Raw genomic sequence first — 18,071 nt, 5'->3', positions numbered from 1 at the left:
GAGTTTCTATATTGAAGTATCACAATGTTTTCTTACAACTTATATTTAATTTTATATAAATGTTCCACATTTATTTCCTGAAAATTGGATTTCTCATTTGCATTGCTTGGTAAGGGCACCCATGTTTGATATGAAACAAATTAATTGATAATGTTGGAATTCCTATGCACGTTGAAGTTCACTTTCACTTGCCAACGACGTTCTCAGCACCGTGTTCCGTGCTTCTCTCCTTTGTAGCAAATGCAAGTGTGAGGTCCCTTTGACTCCTTAATACCATGGAGGTGCCATCCCAGGCCACTCTCTCCTAGTCCCAATTCCCCCCGGGAGAAGTTCTCCTGGTTGTCTGGAATGAGTTCCCATTAATACGCAGGGCTTTGTGGCACTGTGAGATGCTGGCTACTTTACTCCTTTCCCACCATTTACAGTTTCTCACTATTAAAACCTCCTCCGACTCCTCTCACAAGAGCGTGTGATCCGGATTTGCCGGATTTTCAAAGTCTTCCTTCATTGCACGTGAACATTGGCTGCACCCGGAGCTTGGCTGCGAACTGATTATTCTCACCAGGACCTGTTAACACAAATTCCATCACTCCCAAGGCTAAAAATAAACCATAGTTAACACTTGGAAGCAAAATTCCAAGCAAATATATAATCTGATTTGATTGAATCTTTGTTGAAAATGTTCATGGTGGAATCAAATGCTTACTTTTAAGGTGGAAGATGGCATTCCTTCTGTGAGCCGGTAGATAGAAATCAATTCCATCTATCAACTGATGTAATCACAGAGATTGATGGATGCCTCAGCATCTGAAATGGCACTATTTCATCTTGTTTAAGAGTGTCCCCCCTTAGGGACTTCCTTGGTGGCACAGCGGTTAAGAATCCGCCTGCCAATGCGGGGACACGGGTTCAAGCCCTGGCCCGGGAAGATACCACATGCCGCGGAGCAGCTAGGCCCATGCGCCACAACTACTGAGCCTGTTGTCTAGAGCCCGCGTGCCACAGCCCACTGAAGCCTGCGAGCCTAGAGCCGGTACTCCACAAGAGAAGCCACCGCAATGAAAAGCGCGCACACAGTAACGAAGAGTAGTCTCCACTCGCTGCAACTAGAGAAAGCCTGCGTGCAGCAATGAAGACTCAACGCAGCCAAAAATAAATTAATTAATTAAAAAAAAAAAAGAGAGAGAGTTGTCCCCCGTCCCCCACCCCCGGGAATTCCCGGGCCTTCCAGTGGTTAGGACTCAGTGGTTAGGACTATGATCCCGCAAGCCGCGCGGCCAAAAGAAAAACAAAAAAAATAAGAGGGTTCCCCCCCAGTTGTGGCACACAGCCATTGAGGATCAGTCTTCTATTTAAATCATGGTGCTACATTAGAGGACTTAGGAATATTTAGTGTTTGTGTGTCCAGCTAGTGTCTGTGTAATATAAAAACATACTATGCTTAGGAGATAAAAATATTAATATAGTCATCTGTGACAGAATTATAGATGATTTTAAACTTTCTTATAATTTGTTTTACAAATGCTCAATTATGAATATGTATTACTCTAAGAAAAACAGTACAAAAGCTTTCGAAGTTTTTTTTTGTCTGTGACCCACAGTAAGAAATATTGTACAATTTACATCCCGACCCAGTACAAACATGCATTTATGTATTTATACAATTAAAACAAGCGTTTCATGAAGTATTAGTTAACCTTTGTGCTACCTGTCCTTATCTCCTGATGTTTTCTATTTTTCTATTCTATTTTATTGAAGAAAAAGAAAGAAAGAAAGGAAGAAGAGAATGAAGGTATTTACCAACTAAAATGACCTCATGAACCCCTGATGCGTAAATTGAAAAATACTATTGTGCAATGGCGCCAGTCTTGTATTTCATGGGTCAGTAAAATTTCAAAAGAAATTTTGGCACTTGATGTAAGATTAACTCCCTGCTGCTGCTCTGTGCCATAAAAAACTTGGAACGTTGAAAGACCTTTATTAGGTGTTTCTACTTTTGATGAACTGTCCCTTTAAGGATCATTGACATAAACAATGCTTCTTCTAAAAAAACTTTCCTGTATTATCTCACCCTGGAGATTTACCCTTCTTACATTTTCTCCCATCTTTTAACCTCCTGTCAGCCTCTTTATACCTTTATTCATGACGGGAACACAGCTTGTTTGGCAGTTTTAGGGGACAGTTAGAAAATATTCCTTGACAGTGCCATGAGTTTGCAGTTTTTAAGTTGTGGTTTTGGCTAGAGAGGACTTAGATGGGTGAGCGGAATACTAAGAATAGGGGAAAGACGTGCTTCTGTTTAATTACATGGTAATTTGTAAAACAGACCGGTTTCTGTGGCCCTTGAATGCTAATGTAGATTTGTCCCTTACTTAAAAGCATAAAGCCGGAGGAATGCATAACTCACACATTTCCACACATTTTAGCTCTCCAAGGGCTCCACGTGCATCAGTCTGAAAACCTTTTCTTCGTTTATCTTCGAAGTGGTGACTTTTTTGGACAACGGGTTGTATGTCTATTTCATCAGCAACACCTGTATTTACAATGTCCTCTCTTTGGCTCAGTCCGATATTTTCAGTTTCAGATGGCACCAGCCACACCCCTGTATTTCCCCAGTGGATTAACCCTCCAGGAAAGTTCCAGCCATCTGAAACTCTCAGGAAACAAGCTGGGTGTGCCTGATAAGGAAGGTTGAACAAAATCATGTAAATTTTTCTAGGATGTTTTCTGTCATAATAGCTAACATTTTGCTGGGCTTGCTATGTTCTAGAAACTTTGTTACAGGCTTTCTGAACATCAAAGAAAAAAATTTAACTCTAAGAAAAAATGAAATACTCCTCTGCCTTGATCTCTTGAGAGATCTTTGTAAATATCAGCTATTATAGTGTATCCTACCTATGGATTTCGGCTCTGTGGGACTATTGTTCTCATTTAGCCTATCACTATTTATTGAGTGATTATTATGTGCCAGACACTGCTCTGGGCACTAGGGATGTGCAGCCACATGTTAAGAAACGCCTGGGGCCACCAGAAACTTCCTGCTTTCTGCATGGGAGGACCCAGACAATAACGTATAAACATAAAAATATAACGTAATGTCAGGTAGAGATTTAAAAAAGGCAGGATAAAGGAGCAGGGAGTAGGGATGGGAGAAGCAATGGGGAAGGCCTTTGATGAAATGACATTTGAGCTGAGACCTGCATGAATCATGGGAACAAGCCTTGCAGATATTTGGCAAAAGAGCCAATTGCTTCTGCGCTAAATGGTTCTCCCTCTTCTGCTTTTTATAGTTTTCCTGTCTTCTCCTTGCTTGAGCCAGACCAACGGAAGCCAGATCTAGAGAGGAGACAGAGCTACAAGTGTGCCTTAGGGAAGGCAAAGGGCTTAGCTGCAGCTGCAGGGGCAGGTCTGGACACGTGGGTGCCGCCGCATAGGGAGAGTGCGGTGGCTGCTATGATCAGCCAAGCTTGCAGGCAGTTGCATCAGAGGACCACCCAGCCGGGGGAGAAGAGGCATCCAAAGAATAGTCCGGCGGCCAGCAGGCCAGCAGAAGTACAGTACGGGCTGAATGGGGGTGTTGTCAGCAGAGACCACAGGTGGCACTGCTACTCGGGCTCAGAACAGAACCTGGCTCTCCAAGGGCATGGAGCAGAGCAAGGCTGGAGCACAGAAGCAGAAACTCTGCTTTAAGAGAGCACCTTGATTACGTATGTTAAGGAGGTCAAGCGCTTAGTGCTTAGAACCAGGGCTGCAGCTTGGGAATGAGTCTTGCAGCAACTGACTTAATGCTGACACTTCAGCTATGGAGCCAGGGTCCTGTGTCCCCTCCTCCTGCTCATATAGGATGACCGGAAACTTCTTTGCATCCCTTTGAATGCCATCGGCTGTCTGCCGCTCTCTGTTATACTGCCTGTCCATTTGCACATGTTGATTGCCTCCTCTGCCCAGGAACTCATTAGCTTACCAGCAAAGGGATGCTCTCAACCCTGTTCAGACAGTTTTCTCTTCCGGCTCTCACAGGCCTATAACATAACCTTCACATTCCCCTTGGCAAAATGCTGTCATCTTTTTGGGGGAGGTAGACTAGAAGCCAAAAGCACAAGATCTAGACTCAGACCACCTGGTTTGAGCCCTGGCTCCCCTTGGCAACTGACTCAACCTCAGTTACCTTATCTGTAAAATGGGAATAATAATAGCACCTACCTTGTAGGATTTTTGTGAAGATGAAATCCCCCCACAGTGTCTGGACCCATGAGTGTCACTGCTTTTTACATGTCTTTGTGCCCTCACTAAACTGGGAAGCCCTCCAGGCACGTCCCTGTCCTCATGGGGCTGACATTCTACTGGTGGAGACAGACCATAAGTAAGCGAACACAGAAATAAATAATATAATTTCAGATGGTATTGAGTGTAATAAAGAAAAATCAAATTAGGGTAATATAATCAAGTGACCTAAGGTGCCTGTGGGTGTGTGTATGGGTGCTATTTTATTTTATTTTATTTTCACAAATAAGATCTTTTATTTGTCACCATTAAAATCTGAATTTTAAACAGATTCTTGGACTGGTGGCTCATATCCATCAGCTTGTTCAACTTTAGCACCTGTCTCATCCCCAGTAGCTTTTCTAGAACTACTACCTTTACCATGTAGCTCCATGAGTTTTCCCAATTCAAACTTGGGCTTCTTCAGCTTTTTACTTTTCTAACAAAGACATCATGGAGCAGATAAATAGATTGACAAGGCTTTTCTATGTCTTTTCTAATGCTGTCTGGAATCCTGCAAACCAGTAATGATATATTAGAATAAACCTACACTTCATTTAATATGGGTGCTATTTTATTTTTAAAATTAATTGATTAATTAGTTAATTAATTAATTTATTTTGCTGCGTTTGGTCTTCGTTACTGCACACGGGCTTTCTCTAGTTGTGGCGAACAGAGGCTACTCTTCATTGCGGTGCGTGGGCTTCTCATTGCGGTGGCTTCTCTTGTTGCAGAGCACAGGCTCTAGGCGTGCGGGCTTCAGTAGTTGTGGTGTGTGGGCTCAGTAGTTGTGGCTCACGTGCTCTAGAGCACAGGCTCAGTAGTTGTGGTGCACGGGCTTAGTTGCTCCACGGCATGTGGGATCTTCCCGGACCAGGGCTTGAACCCGTGTCCCCTGCATTCTTAACACTGTGCCACCAGGGAAGTCCCTATGGGTGCTATTTTGAATAAGATGGATGGAGAAGGCTTTTCTGAGGATTTGACATTTGAACAACGGTAGGATCCAAGTGACAATCTGGAGGACAGCCGTCCAGGTAGAGGGAGACAGAGGGGTCAGCAAGTGCTGGAGTGACCTTGGTGTGTTTGAACGAGGAGGAGAGTAAGGGTAGAGCTGGGTGAACAGGAGGAGCACAGACAGGGTGAAGCGAGGGCAGGGGGAGGAGAGGGGACGGAGGGATGAAGAGGGCAGACTGTGAAGGGCTTCAGGGGCCTGGCCAGGAGTTTGGGGTGTGGCCTCCTTACAGCGGGAGCCACTGAGAGTTTTAAGCAGGGGAGTGACATGATTTTTTTATATATATGAATTTATTTTATTTATTTATTTATTTTTGGCTGCATTGGGTCTTCGTTGCTGCGCACAGACTTTCTCTAGTTGCAGCGAGCGGGGGCTACTCTTCCTTGCGGTGCGCGGGCTTCTCATTGCAGTGGCTTCTCTTGTTGTGGAGTATGGGCTGTAGGTGCACAGGCTTCAGTAGTTGCAGCACGCGGGCTCAGTAGCTCTGGCTCACGGGCTTAGTTGTTCCACGGCATGTGGGATCTTCCCGGACCAGGGCTCAAACCTATGTCCCCTGCATTGTCAGGTGGATTCTTAACCACTGCACCACCAGGGAAGCCCACAGTGGTTGTTTTTGATATGCTTGTTTTGGAGGTGGGAAGGTTCTCACTCTGGACATCCACTGATAGACCTGCAAGATTATGAATCTTGACATGTAGTCTTGAAACCGTGCACCTCAGATTGGGACTTGAACCCACGCAGCCGGAACTCAAACCCGGCCAAAACCCATAGTCTTCCAACTGAGATCACAGCTGGTTTCAGGACTTAATGAAGCTCAGGTTCTTGACGTCTCATCGCAGAAAGAATTCAGTGAGAGACAAAGTGATAGGTAAGAAGTGGATTTATTTAGAGAGAAACACACTCCACAGACAGAGGGTGGGCCACCTCAGAAGGTTAGAAAGGCCGAGTGACATGATTTGATTTCTGTCTCTTTGCTGTTTGGAAAGTCGAGGCAAGAGGAAGAGCAGGGATAGAAGGGCACCAGGGATTCTTGGACTTCAGGGATGTTGAGGTTCAGGGATTTGTTCTGATGGCCTTTCGGGGGAGGTGGGGTACTCAGTTTGATGATAGCCTTCTGTGGTAGCTCTGATAGTGTCCCCTCAAAATTCATGTCCACCCAGAACCTCAGAATGTGACCTTAATTGGAAATCGGGTTTTTGCAGATGTAGTCAGTTAAGAACCTCGAGATGAAATCATCCTGGATATAGGGTGACTGGGATCCTTACATGAAGAGAGGACACAGACACAGAGAAGATGGCCTTGTGAAGGCGGAGGCAGAGGTTGGGGACATGCAGCTGTAAGTCAAGGAATGTCTGGGGCCACCGGAAGCTGGAAGAGGCAGGAAGTATTCTTCCCTAGGGCCTTCAGGGGGAGTGTGGCCCTGCTGACACCTTGATTTTGGACTTCTAGCTTCCAGAGCTGTGAGAGAATAACATTTCTGTTGCTTTAAGTGACCCAGGTGGTATTATTACTCTGTTATTGCAGCCACAGGAAACTAACGCAGTTCCCAAGGGTCTTTGGCCTCTTAGGAGATTGCACTGGGGTGGAGGGCGGGAGTCTTGTCAGGAGCTTTGACAGCTCTTTAGACCTCCCTTAACATCAGGGAGGGTGGTCTTAACCAGGAACTTGAAGGAGCATTAGTAGCCCAGAGGAGGCGTCTGATGAATGTTGGTTGAATGAATGCATGAATGAGTGAGTGAGTGAATGAATAGGCCTGTCTGTGAATGAATAGGGCCGTGATCTGCCCTGACCATCATTAAACAGCCCCAATTGTGATAATTATAAGCTGCCATCTACAGTGGCATGGATGCCCCTTCTGCCATGTGCCTTCTAAGCTCCTGCAGGTTGAGAAACCAGATTAATTAAGATCTTTGGTAGAATTTGGATGAGAAGGACGGAGTTCCTGAGTGAGAGCCTTAAGTGACTTTCGAATGCATAGAATGTGTGGATTTTAGAATCTGGACTTTTAACACTGATTTTCTGAGCTCAGGGGTAATTTTTTCTTCCTTCCTTTTACATGTTCATTTAGCTGGGTCAAATTAGGAGAACTGGAGAAGCAATCCAGACATATAATCCTCTGCCTCGGCAACAAAAAGCAGTCCTGCTGAGGGTTTATTGCTACTAATTTTTTTGTTTTGTTTTGTTTTGTTTAGAGGTTGAAACTGCTGAACAGTGAGAGGAAACTCCAGGCCACAAAAACTTTATTTTATCGTAATCCTGCCAGGGGCCCACCCCCTCTGCTACTATAAATTTCTCTTGGCCTGTCCTGCAGAAAGTGTACATGGGCTGAGATCAAGCTTTTTTTTTTTTTTAATTAAACTAATGGACTGCACTCTCCTCCATAAAACACGGGTCCAGGTGGTGATGCCCTGCTGAGCATCAGTCTCTCCCAGGAAGCCTGGCCCTTTGTCTTAGTGATACAAATTCCTGGTCGCGTCTGGACACACAGTAGGTACTGAATGAATGCTTCTTTAATTGAAATCAGGGCTGAAATGCAAAACTGGTTGGGCATGTGTACCTGGACAGTGTCCATTTCTATGTCAGTTTCTCTCCTGTGTAGTTGATGAGCTTCCTAATGTTGATTTTTAAAAGAACCAAGAACTGTATTTAGTTAATTTAAAAAAATGCAGACTAGGATTCAGAACAGCTGTGTTTGCTGTTGGCATGGCTGTTATCCTCCTCATGCTGGTGTTTTGTCACAACAGTACCACATTGTAGAAACAAAAGTTTAGAAAGAGGGGCGGAAGGAGGGGGGGTGGGATGAATTGGGAGATTGGGATTGACATATATACACTAATATGTATAAAATAGATAATAATAAGAACCTGCCGTATGAAAAATAAATAAATAAAATAAAATTCAAGGAAAAAAAAGGAAAAAGGATGACTTTTCATCCTCCAGCTACCAGTACAACCTGCAGCCTCAGCTCACAGTACTTAATTTTGTATCTGGTAATAGGGCGCGGAGACAATTCTTTTTTTTTTTCTTTTTAACATCTTTATTGGAGTATAATTGCTTTACAATATTGTGTTAGTTTCTGCTGTATAACAAAGTGAATCAGCTCTGCATATGCACATCCCCACATCCCCTCCCCCTTGCGCCTCCCTCCCACCCTCTTTTTCCCACCCCTCTAGGTGGTCACAAAGCACCGAGCTGATCTCCCTGTGCTATGCGGCTGCTTCCCACTAGCTATCTTACATTTAGTAGTGTATATATGTCAATGCTACTCTTTCACTTCTTCCCAGCTTACCCTTCCCCCTCCCCGTGTCCTCAAGTCCATTCTCTACGTCTGTGCCTTTATTCCTGTCCTGCCCCTAGGTTCATCAGAACCTTTTTTTTTTTTTTTAGATTCCATATATATGTGTTAGCATATGGTATTTGTTTTTCTCAGAGATAATTCTGTGAAACAGATGTGTGAAGGGCTGATCCTTATGGAAGCAAACTTTTTTTGTTTTTTTAATTTATTTTTATTTATTTTTGACTGCATTGGGTCTTTGTTCCTGTGTGCGGGCTTTCTTTAGTTGCAGTGAGCTAGGGCTACTCTTTTGTTGCAGTGTGCTTCTCTTGTTGCGGAGCATAGGCTCTAGGCGCGCAGGCTTCAGTAATTGTGGCACACGGGCTCAGTAATTGTTGCTTGCGGGCTCTAGAGCGTAGGCTCAGTAGTTGTGGCGCGTGGGCTTAGTTGCTCCGTGGCATGTGGGATCTTCCTGGACCGGGGCTCAAACCCATGTACCCTGCATTGGCAGGCGGATTCTTAACCACTGCGCCACCAGGGAAGCCCTGGAAGCTAATTTCTTATAGAAATAAATATATTCTGCAGCCCTGGGAAGGGGGCGTGAAATTATTCTAAGACGCTTCCTTTTTGAGTGCGTTTGATTATGTTCATGGGTTGTGTAGAATTTTTTGCATCCCGTTATCCAATGTATCACCTTTTGACACATTTCTTGTTTATAAGTATCCCAGCCAGTGAGGAATAGAGAAAGAAGATAAAGGAAAAAAATAAAATGAGCAGGAAAACAAAAGAAGCAAACAAGCAAGTCAAAAAAAAAGGAGGGGGGGGATCTTCCCTGGTGGCGCAGTGGTTGAGAATCCGCCTGCCAATGCAGGGGACGCGGGTTCCATCCCTGGTCAACATGCCGTGGAGCAACTAAGCCCATGAGCCACAACTACTGAGCCTTCACTCTAGAGCCCGCGAGCCACAACTACTTACTGAAGCCCGTGTGCCTAGAGCCCGTGTTCACAACAAGAGAAGCCCTCGCACCGCAATGAAGAGTAGCCCCCCGGTCACCGCAACTACAGAAAGCCCGCGTGCAGCAACGAAGACCCAACTCAGACAAAAAAAACCCCAAATCCCCACAAAACCCAAAACCTCTTTCCCAGTAGGTAATAACTTTGGATGTAAAACTTATCAGGCAGGCAGGAGGAGGGTGAAAAGTCTGCCTAAAATGAGAGCTGTCTGTAGGCTGCCTTCAGGTTATCACAGGTCACCTGCAGGCTGGAACACAGCCAAAACTAGGGTGAGGCTAGTGAGACACGCCCCTGGGGACCCAAATTGAAGGGGTATCCCCCAAACTCCATAATCACAATGAATAATATTTTTAATCCATTGTATTTAAAAAATCATCATTAATGCAAAATATTCCTATGCTGAATAAAATATCAAAATGTTGAGTGCAGGATCTGACACTGCACTGGCAAACTCAAACTCATTCACCTCTCTCTAACCAGAACGTCACTGAGCTCTCAAAAGGAAAAGTTTCTCCTTACTCTAAGCCTGGCTTTGCTCTGAGTTTGAATTCTAGCTCCTTTAGGACCAGCTCTATGAACTCAGGCTCTCAACTCAACCTTTCTGAGCTTCCTTTTGTAAAATAAAGATAGCGCTTTCCATTGTAGGGCTCTGGGGTGGTTTAAAAAATATGCCTGTGATATACTGGGCACATAGTAGATGCCCAATAAACCATAGCATTGAATAATTCATAGTTACTCACAGAGAATTCAGTTCTTCAGGAGACCCAAGCAGGTCCTGCCTCTTACACGAGTCTCTTACACATCTGTCAGGGTTAACACAGCTCTGCTTTCACTTTATAGAATGTCTCAGAGTATAGCCTGGTGCCTGTGCTTTGAACACTCATACATCCGTTCAACTGCTCAGTAACCGATTTCCTGTTTAGTCATAGCTCCTTGCCTGGGCCGGGCCATGGATGGCAAGTTGATATCTCTGCACCTCCCTCTCAGAGCAACTCAGCCTTCCGAAGCCATCCAAAAGTTAGGTTTGGTAGCAGCTTTTATTTATTAAGGCCTCCTCCATCATTGTGAGTCTCTCTTGAGTGCATTTCCACACCTGATGGTTCATCAGGATGACGCCTCACCCTTATTGTCACTTAAACTGTCCACAATCCTGAACTGGCCTCTGATTTGCTCCGCAGAGATGGGGCCATATTCCATGACACAGGACTGAAGCTGGGGGCCGAGTGGAAATCACATGGGCAGGAGGGTCGAGTGGGAATCCGGTTACTATTTGATACAGAAAACTGCAAAGCCCCCCACCCATTTTCTCCTATTGTCCAAGGCTGGTGGGACCAACCGTTTTTTCAGCCTTTCTTCTAATCTGATCATAGCTTCAGAGATGACAAAGTAGAGCCCTCACTTCAGTTATTCTCCTCCTTAGTTCTAAGGATGCAAAATGAGATGGGAGAATGACAGGAGAGTGTCACTCAAACAACTTATTAGATTTTTGGGAGGGGGATCTTAGTTATCATGAATGGGTCGTACGTTTTGAACATTCATCACTGCGTCCTGCTTTTCAGCGAGAGACAGTTTGTAAAATAGGAATGACATACTTCTGGCTTCAGTTGTGTGTGCTTTGGACTTAAGCTCTTATTTTCCACTTAATTAGTTAATAGGAATTTATCGAGCTAGGCGCAAAATGATACAAAAGATTAGGAGAACGGGATTTTTGACCCTGAAGGTTTATGACGTAGTTGGGGAGAATAAATTGTGCTCGAGCTGAGCCTTTAGGCTGATACTCCTACTGCATTTATATATTCTCCCATTTCTGCCCTAGAAATGTTGCTAAAATTTGGCCTCTTCCTCTTTCACACTCTTGTTTTAGGGCTGTCGGTCCTCATTTACTGCCCGGGCTATGGCAGGGCCCTACCAAGCTCTATGGGAGCCTTGAGGCAAAGAAAACTGTGCACCCCTATGTCCACTTATCAAAATATCCTCCCATGTTGACAACCAAGTGGGAAAAGTTAATAAAAGCTCTACAACAAAAAAATACAACTATATGTAAAGCCTCATGTTGTCCAATCTGTTCCTACATCATTGCCCACCCTTGTAAACCCACCCAGCATGGTGAGGGCTGGGAGGTGGACAGGTGGGGTGGTGCTTGCAGTTTCATAATAAAGCAGGGTGGTAAAACAAAGGGTAACATTCTGTCTTCACTTACACAATTTTTTTTTTTCCATTGTGGACTTTCTTGGCTTTAATTTTGATTTCTAAAAAAATATTGCATTAAAATAATATTCATCCGAATCGCTGAGTTCTTTGGCGTCCCCATAAATTTTGTACCTCACTCTCTCCGTACCTAATCCTGGCTATGACCTGCTGCAAAAGCCCATTCCAGGCTGTTAGGTGCACAGCTGACAGTGACCTTCCTAACAGACCAACAGTGATCATGTCACTTCCGCATTTGCTCCTGATTGTCTAAGAGGTAAAATCCAGCCCTGTTGGCCTGGCTGCAAGCCTCTTCACAGTCTGGGCCTCCACTTACCTCACCAGGGCATCTGCCCCACCTGGCCCTGTTCCTTCCTCATCACGCCTCTTCAGGACTGCGTCTTTGCCCACACCACAACTTCTGCCTGAGTTGCGCTCCTGTCCCCAAACTCCTTCACCTTGGACGTCCTGCTTAGCTCTTGAGTTCTACCTGGGATAACAGCTCCCGGCTGGGCTGCCTTTTTGAGTTCCTCAAGTAGGCTTAGTTGCTGTTTTCCCATAGAAATTTATTTGTTTCCACTCGATTCCTATCCTGGCTGTTACACTCACGATTCCACTGTGATTTATCTGTTTACCTGTGTCCCCAGTTACACTGCCTGCTCTCCTTGAGGAGAGCAACCGGGCTTTTCATGTCAAATGAATAATGAATACAGCTGGATACAGTGAAAAAAAGCAGTAACAGCAACTATGAAATAATTCATGGAAAACAATAGAACAGCCTAGTGGGCTCTGCTCTTAATGTCAGGCAATTCTGAGTTCAAATGTTGGTTGTCCTTAGCTAGCTTTGTGACACTAAAATTTTCAGATTTTTACTATGGAAACTTTCAAATATAAGCAAAAGTAGAGAGACCCAGGACTTCCCTGGTGGGCCAGTGCTTAAGACTTTGCCTTCTAATGCAGAGGGTGCGGGTTCACTACCTGGTCAGGGAGCTAAGATCCCACATGCCAAAAAACCAAAACAGAAAACACAAGCAATAATATTTTGTAACAAATTCAATAAAGACTTCTTTTTTTTTTCCTTTTTTTTTTTTTTTTTTTTTTGCGGTACGTGGGCCTCCCACTGCCGTGGCCTTTCCCGTTGCGGAGCACAGGCTCCGGACGCGCAGGCTCAGTGGCCATGGCTCACGGGTCCAGCCGCTCCGCGGCATGTGGGATCCTCCTGGACTGGGGCACGAACCCGTGTCCCCTGCATCGGCAGGCGACCCTCAACCACTGCGCAACCAGGGAAGCCCAAGACTTCTTTTTTTTGAGATTTATTTATTTATTTGTTTGTTTTTTGGAGGCGTTGGGTCTTCGTTGCTGCACGCGGACTTTCTCTAGTTGCAGCGAGCGGGGGCTACTCTTCGTTGCGGTGTACGGGCTTCTCATTGTGGTGGCTTCTCTTGTTGCGGAGTACAGGCTCTAGGCGCGCAGGCTCAGTAGTTGCGGCACATGGGCTCAGTAGTTGTGGCATGTGGGCTCAGTAGTTGTGGCACGCAGGCTCAGTAGTTGTGGCTCGTGGGCTCTAGAGCGCAGGCTCAGTAGTTGTGGTGCACAGGCTTAGTTGCTCCGCGGCATGTGGGATCTTCCTGGACCAGGGCTCAAACCCGTGTCCCCTGCATTGGTAGGCGGACTCTTAACCACTGCGCCACCAGGGAAGCCCAATAAAGACTTTTTAAAAAAAGTAGAGAGACCCCTCTGATGAACCCACATGGGGCCCACCCCGAATGCCCCACTCTCCACTCCTATCCTTGGATTTTTTTTGAAGCAAATTCCAGACAACATATTATTCCAAATAGAATTATTTCAATAAGAACATTAAACTTTTAATTGATTGCAAACTCAATATGAACCACGTGCAAAAAAGAGCTGTCAGGGGGTTTGGGTCATGGGGAGGCCCTTTTAAAGCAAGTCTTGAAGGATGAATACGGATTTGGGCAAAGAAAGGTTGTAAGTCGGAAGCTGTAAGTCATGTGTGCGCAAGGGGTCAACAGATTGTTTTTGCTGGAACAGGGGTCAGGGCAGGGAGAGGGAATGGGAAGAAAAACCTAGGTGTGGAACAGATAGGGGGCCAGGCCCTTGATGCTTTAGAGGCAGCCTTTTAGGTGGGGGGGTGGGCTGGGGGAATCTTTTAGTTTTAGGTAACAATGTGTTCCTTTGAAGGTCTGCACTCAATTGTGACAGGGGGCTGAGGACAGTAGTAATATTGATTCAGTGCCCTTCAACTGTCTCTCAGAGCACTTTCCTTGTTAACTGATTTCTCCTTTAACAGCAAAAGAAATCGTCACTGGACATTTAAAGAACTGGCTCCTCTACCAGCCACCAGGCTTTAGTGGAGGAGAAATGAGAACTCAGTTTTCCATGCTGAGCCCTACACTAAGATGACCTGGCAACTGTGTATTTTATCCCACTGGGTTTAATCCTTATTATGAATAACAGAGCGAAGCTTTGTTATTCACAGGAGTTGCATTTCTGCTGCTGGGAGAATTAGCTGCAATCTTATTCGCAAGGTGCCTTCTGATGCAATGAGGTCTTTTGAAGTGTGCATAAATAGAGGCTATTGTTTAGGCATTTGGAGGTAAGGCTTAGATTGCTCCAGAAGTTCCAGTCTGACTCTAGGTATCTTTGTTTGGCTGATTCTTTTTTTTTTCTCCCTGGGGCCACAAGTAGTAGTTTTCTCCATATGGCTTTAGCGACTTGCCTCTTCATCACCTCCTGAAACTAGGGCACAACCAACAATTTTTCTGTAGGGTTTTCTGCTTAGAGGAGGAGGAAATTGTTCTGAGTCCAAAAAAACAGAATAGAGAAAAAAATGTGCAAGTTTAACTAGGATATCACACAGAAATGGAGCCTTTGGTAAAGAAATAATTTTGTTTCTGATTAAGATTTTTTTTTTTTAAGCTAGGAGAAATAGAAGCATAGTAAAGAGTGAGCCTATTAATTTATTGCCACCTGGAATCTCTTAGGAGACTTTAGGATCTCTGAAGGAGAGAACTGATCATTTTTTTAAGTCTTCGAAGCTCGCACACCCCAGTTCCCCAGCACAATAAGCCTTTCTGGGCCTTTGGAGCAGCGGATGTGAAACTTTGTCTTCAAAACCGCAGAGAGAAGTCTCCTTTCTTTGAAGGTGTTTATTTTCTGAAGTTTTTACCTGGGATCCCAGCTAACACACATGGCTGTTTTTTTGTTTTTTAATTTTTTTCTTGCCATGAGAAATTTTAAGATCTACTCTCTCAGCAGCTTTCAAACGTACAATCGAGTATTGTTACCCACGGTCTCCACACCAATACATCACATCCCCAGGACTTCTCTCACCACACTGCTTTTCTGGAAAGGCTTATTGAAAATGATTTGTGGGCTTAATCTGGGTGTTTTCTTTTGATCACCTCCATCTGCATGTGTCCCTGACTGTATGGCTGTCTGAGGTTCTTCCACCCAGAGTGAAGTGATTTTCTCATCTGGAACCAGATGCTTCCAGAGTCGGGGCAGCTTCCTCGACTTGCGGGAGGGGGTACCAGACTTCTCCAGGACCCAGGAAGCTGCCCTTTGTAGGTGCTTCACGCTTGCTTTATTCACGACTCCGTCTTCATAATGTTACCTCCGTTTCTCCCCTCCACTGGATCTGTTTAGAGCCACCGGGCCATTCTCTCCTCTTTTGTGACTCTGTGAATCTAAGACTAGAATCTAGTCCTTCCCGAGGGATAAGATCTTCTGGTGCAAAGTCCTTTCTCACCATCCACAGACAAAATCATCATTAGGCCATGTTTACTGAACTGCAAAGGTGGGTGCATCATCTCCTTCAAGCACTAACACTTTTATCTCTTTGCTCTTCCCCCTTGTCACCTGTGCGTTGTCACCCAAGCGATTAAAACCATTTGGTTGTAATTCTTCGATTTGCACTGACCTTCTAAGGGGTGTCCATGTTGACACAGCAAAGTCCCTTCTCTTGCCTTTTCTCCTCCGCCATGTTTGAGCTTGGCTTAAAGTCTTGGTATTTGGAAGAAGTTAAAAGTGATCCAGTGACTTGCTTTGGACCATGCTGATACACACATCTTTTGAAGCCTTAGACTGGGGAGTGTCAATTTAATTTGGATTCTGTCAGCTTGTTGCATTCTGATCACCCGTTTTGAGGGCTTCCTGAGAACCTGAGATTATTTGTTAAACTGCCATTGGAATAAACACAACACTTTTCTTTAAAGGGAAAAGAACTTTTTAAAGAAAGTAATAAGCATACCTCTATATTTTCCTGACAGATATCAAAGAAAAAAAAAATCTTCCTGTTTTTACCTTGACAAGACATCTAACATCGCTGGGAGGTTTTGCTTGCATGAGAACTTCAACATTATAATCTAGAAATCTCAAGCTCAACAACTTTCTCTGTCTGGGGATGGGGAAAAGGGATGATAAAATAGTTTTCTATACGGCTGGTTACCAAAATAGTCAAATATGAAAGCTATTTCATCTCCTTTTAAAAGGTTAGTCTTTTGATATATGAATCACAATTGATGCTAAAAGGAAAGTGTTAGAAACATAAACTTTTTTTCTCTGCTAGTTCAGGTTTTGAATGTTTTAATTACTTAACTGTTTATTTTTCTGGCAGTGAGGTTAGTACTGGTAGCCAGTGATTACCAACAATTAAAAAAACAAGTCATCTAAGATACCTCTTACACTCCCAGAAAACCCAATTAAAATCACACTTAGTTTTTTGCTTTTATGGTTTAGAAGTAAATTCTGAATCAGTTTCATGATTCTTGTGGTATTTTTCCAAATTAATGACTTTGGACATTTGGACACTGAGCTGTGTGAATGCTGAATGTGTTTTCTTCCCTTTGCTATCAATTAGATATTTAAGAATGCATCTTATGAAGAAATAGCCACCTAAAAATACGCCAAAGGCCACAGTCCTGTATCCTTCCTCAGACGGAATACTGCACAGGAGACTTTAAAAAATTGCGATTATATGTGTCATAAAATTTACATTTTAACCTTTTTTAAGTGTACAGTTCAGTGGCATTAAGTACATTCATAATGCTGTGCAACCATCACCACTACGCATCTCCAGAACTTTTTCGTCAACCCAAACAGAAACTCTGTACCCATTAAACACTAACTCCTCGTGCCCCCTTTCCCCAGCCCCTGGCAGCCACCATTCTACTGTACTTTCTGTTTCTATGAATTTGACTATTCAAGGTACCTCATATAAGTGGCATCATGTGTCTGGATTATTTCACTGAGCATAATACTTTGTAGGTTCATCCATGTGGTAGCATCTGTCAGAATTTCCTTCCTTTACAAGGCTGGATAATATTCCATTGTATGTACGTACCACATTCTGTTTATCCACTTATCTGTCAGTCAACGCGCAGGAGACTTTTAAATTTAATTTTTGCTCTCATCACACACATACACAAAAAGGTAACCTCGAGAAGAAATATGTTAATTAGCTTGACTGTAGTTATCATTTCACTGTGTATATGTATCTGAAATCATCATCTCAAACGCCTTAAGTACATATAATTTTTACTTAAAAAAATAGAATAGTATAAAAATTTTATTTTTAATATGTGCCATTTGGCATCTTTCCCCCTGATTTCCTGGCATTCTCTCACTCGGGGGTCATTTTTTGAGCCTTACATGCTGACAGGTGCTGAGAACACAGGAATGAATGAGCTCTACCCTGCATGCAGGGAACTTCTTTTCTGGTTGGGTAGACAGACCAGGAAACAGGGTCCAAGGCTTGGTGGTGGCCACCCAAGCAGAAAGCAGAGGGGAAGGTGGGTGACTCACTGTTGGAGAAGGGCTACATCCATTGTGGGTGGGAGTGTGGGGGCCTGATGAATGAAGGCCTCTAGGTCATGTTCTAAGTTCTCCTACTCAAAGGCTAGAAATAGATGTCAGCAGAATTAAAGGTCACGTATAGAAGGAGAATCTGATATACTGCAGTACTCCACCTCTAGGCATGATTTCTTGTAAATTATATTCACGTTTTACCGTCAAAGACACTTCTCTCCCCTAAAATAATAGAGCACAACTTTAACTCATTTGGCCCCTAAGTAGACAGGAGGTTGTGTGGGGTATGACAAACTTTCAAGCAGTATTACCATACACTGTGCAGCACCTTAAATTTTCAAAATCTGATCCGTGCATTCTATTCCCATTTGTACATACAAAGAATATAATTAACTTGTCCATGGTGGAAAAATATAGAATCTGGACTTCTGGCATTTAGCCTACTGTTCTTTTGTCTATATTTCCTAGTACCCTGTATATAACAATCTGTGAA

At 43.9% G+C, this 18,071-nt stretch overlaps 1 protein-coding gene across 9 annotated transcripts in view; it reads left to right on the top strand.

Moving 5' to 3' along the window:
- The window catches only part of PITPNC1 (phosphatidylinositol transfer protein cytoplasmic 1), a 256,157-nt gene that overhangs the window by 32,211 nt on the left and 205,875 nt on the right, over positions 1–18,071 (top strand). Inside the window, exons 2-3 of one of the 9 annotated variants that reach the window (XM_089901462.1) lie at positions 1,759–1,792; positions 11,427–18,071. The exon at positions 11,427–18,071 is cut by the window's right edge and continues 63,085 nt beyond it. The exons of 4 other annotated variants lie outside the window; for them this stretch is intronic. In XM_089901462.1, coding sequence (XP_089757588.1) covers positions 1,759–1,790 — 32 coding nt within the window. In that variant the 3' untranslated portion in view covers positions 1,791–1,792; positions 11,427–18,071. Of the gene's footprint in view, positions 1–1,758 lie in introns of those variants that run through there. 4 more of the 9 variants (XM_089901461.1, XM_089901458.1, XM_089901460.1 and 1 more) reach the window with 4 other exon arrangements.

Source organism: Delphinapterus leucas, chromosome 19, assembly GCF_059928025.1.
Source record: "Delphinapterus leucas isolate spDelLeu-1000000601 "Yukka" chromosome 19, BTC_Dleu_Yukka2, whole genome shotgun sequence".
Taxonomy (NCBI): Eukaryota; Metazoa; Chordata; class Mammalia; order Artiodactyla; family Monodontidae; genus Delphinapterus; species Delphinapterus leucas.
Note: the sequence above shows the minus strand (reverse complement) of the source record. Positions and strands in the feature narration are given on the sequence as shown.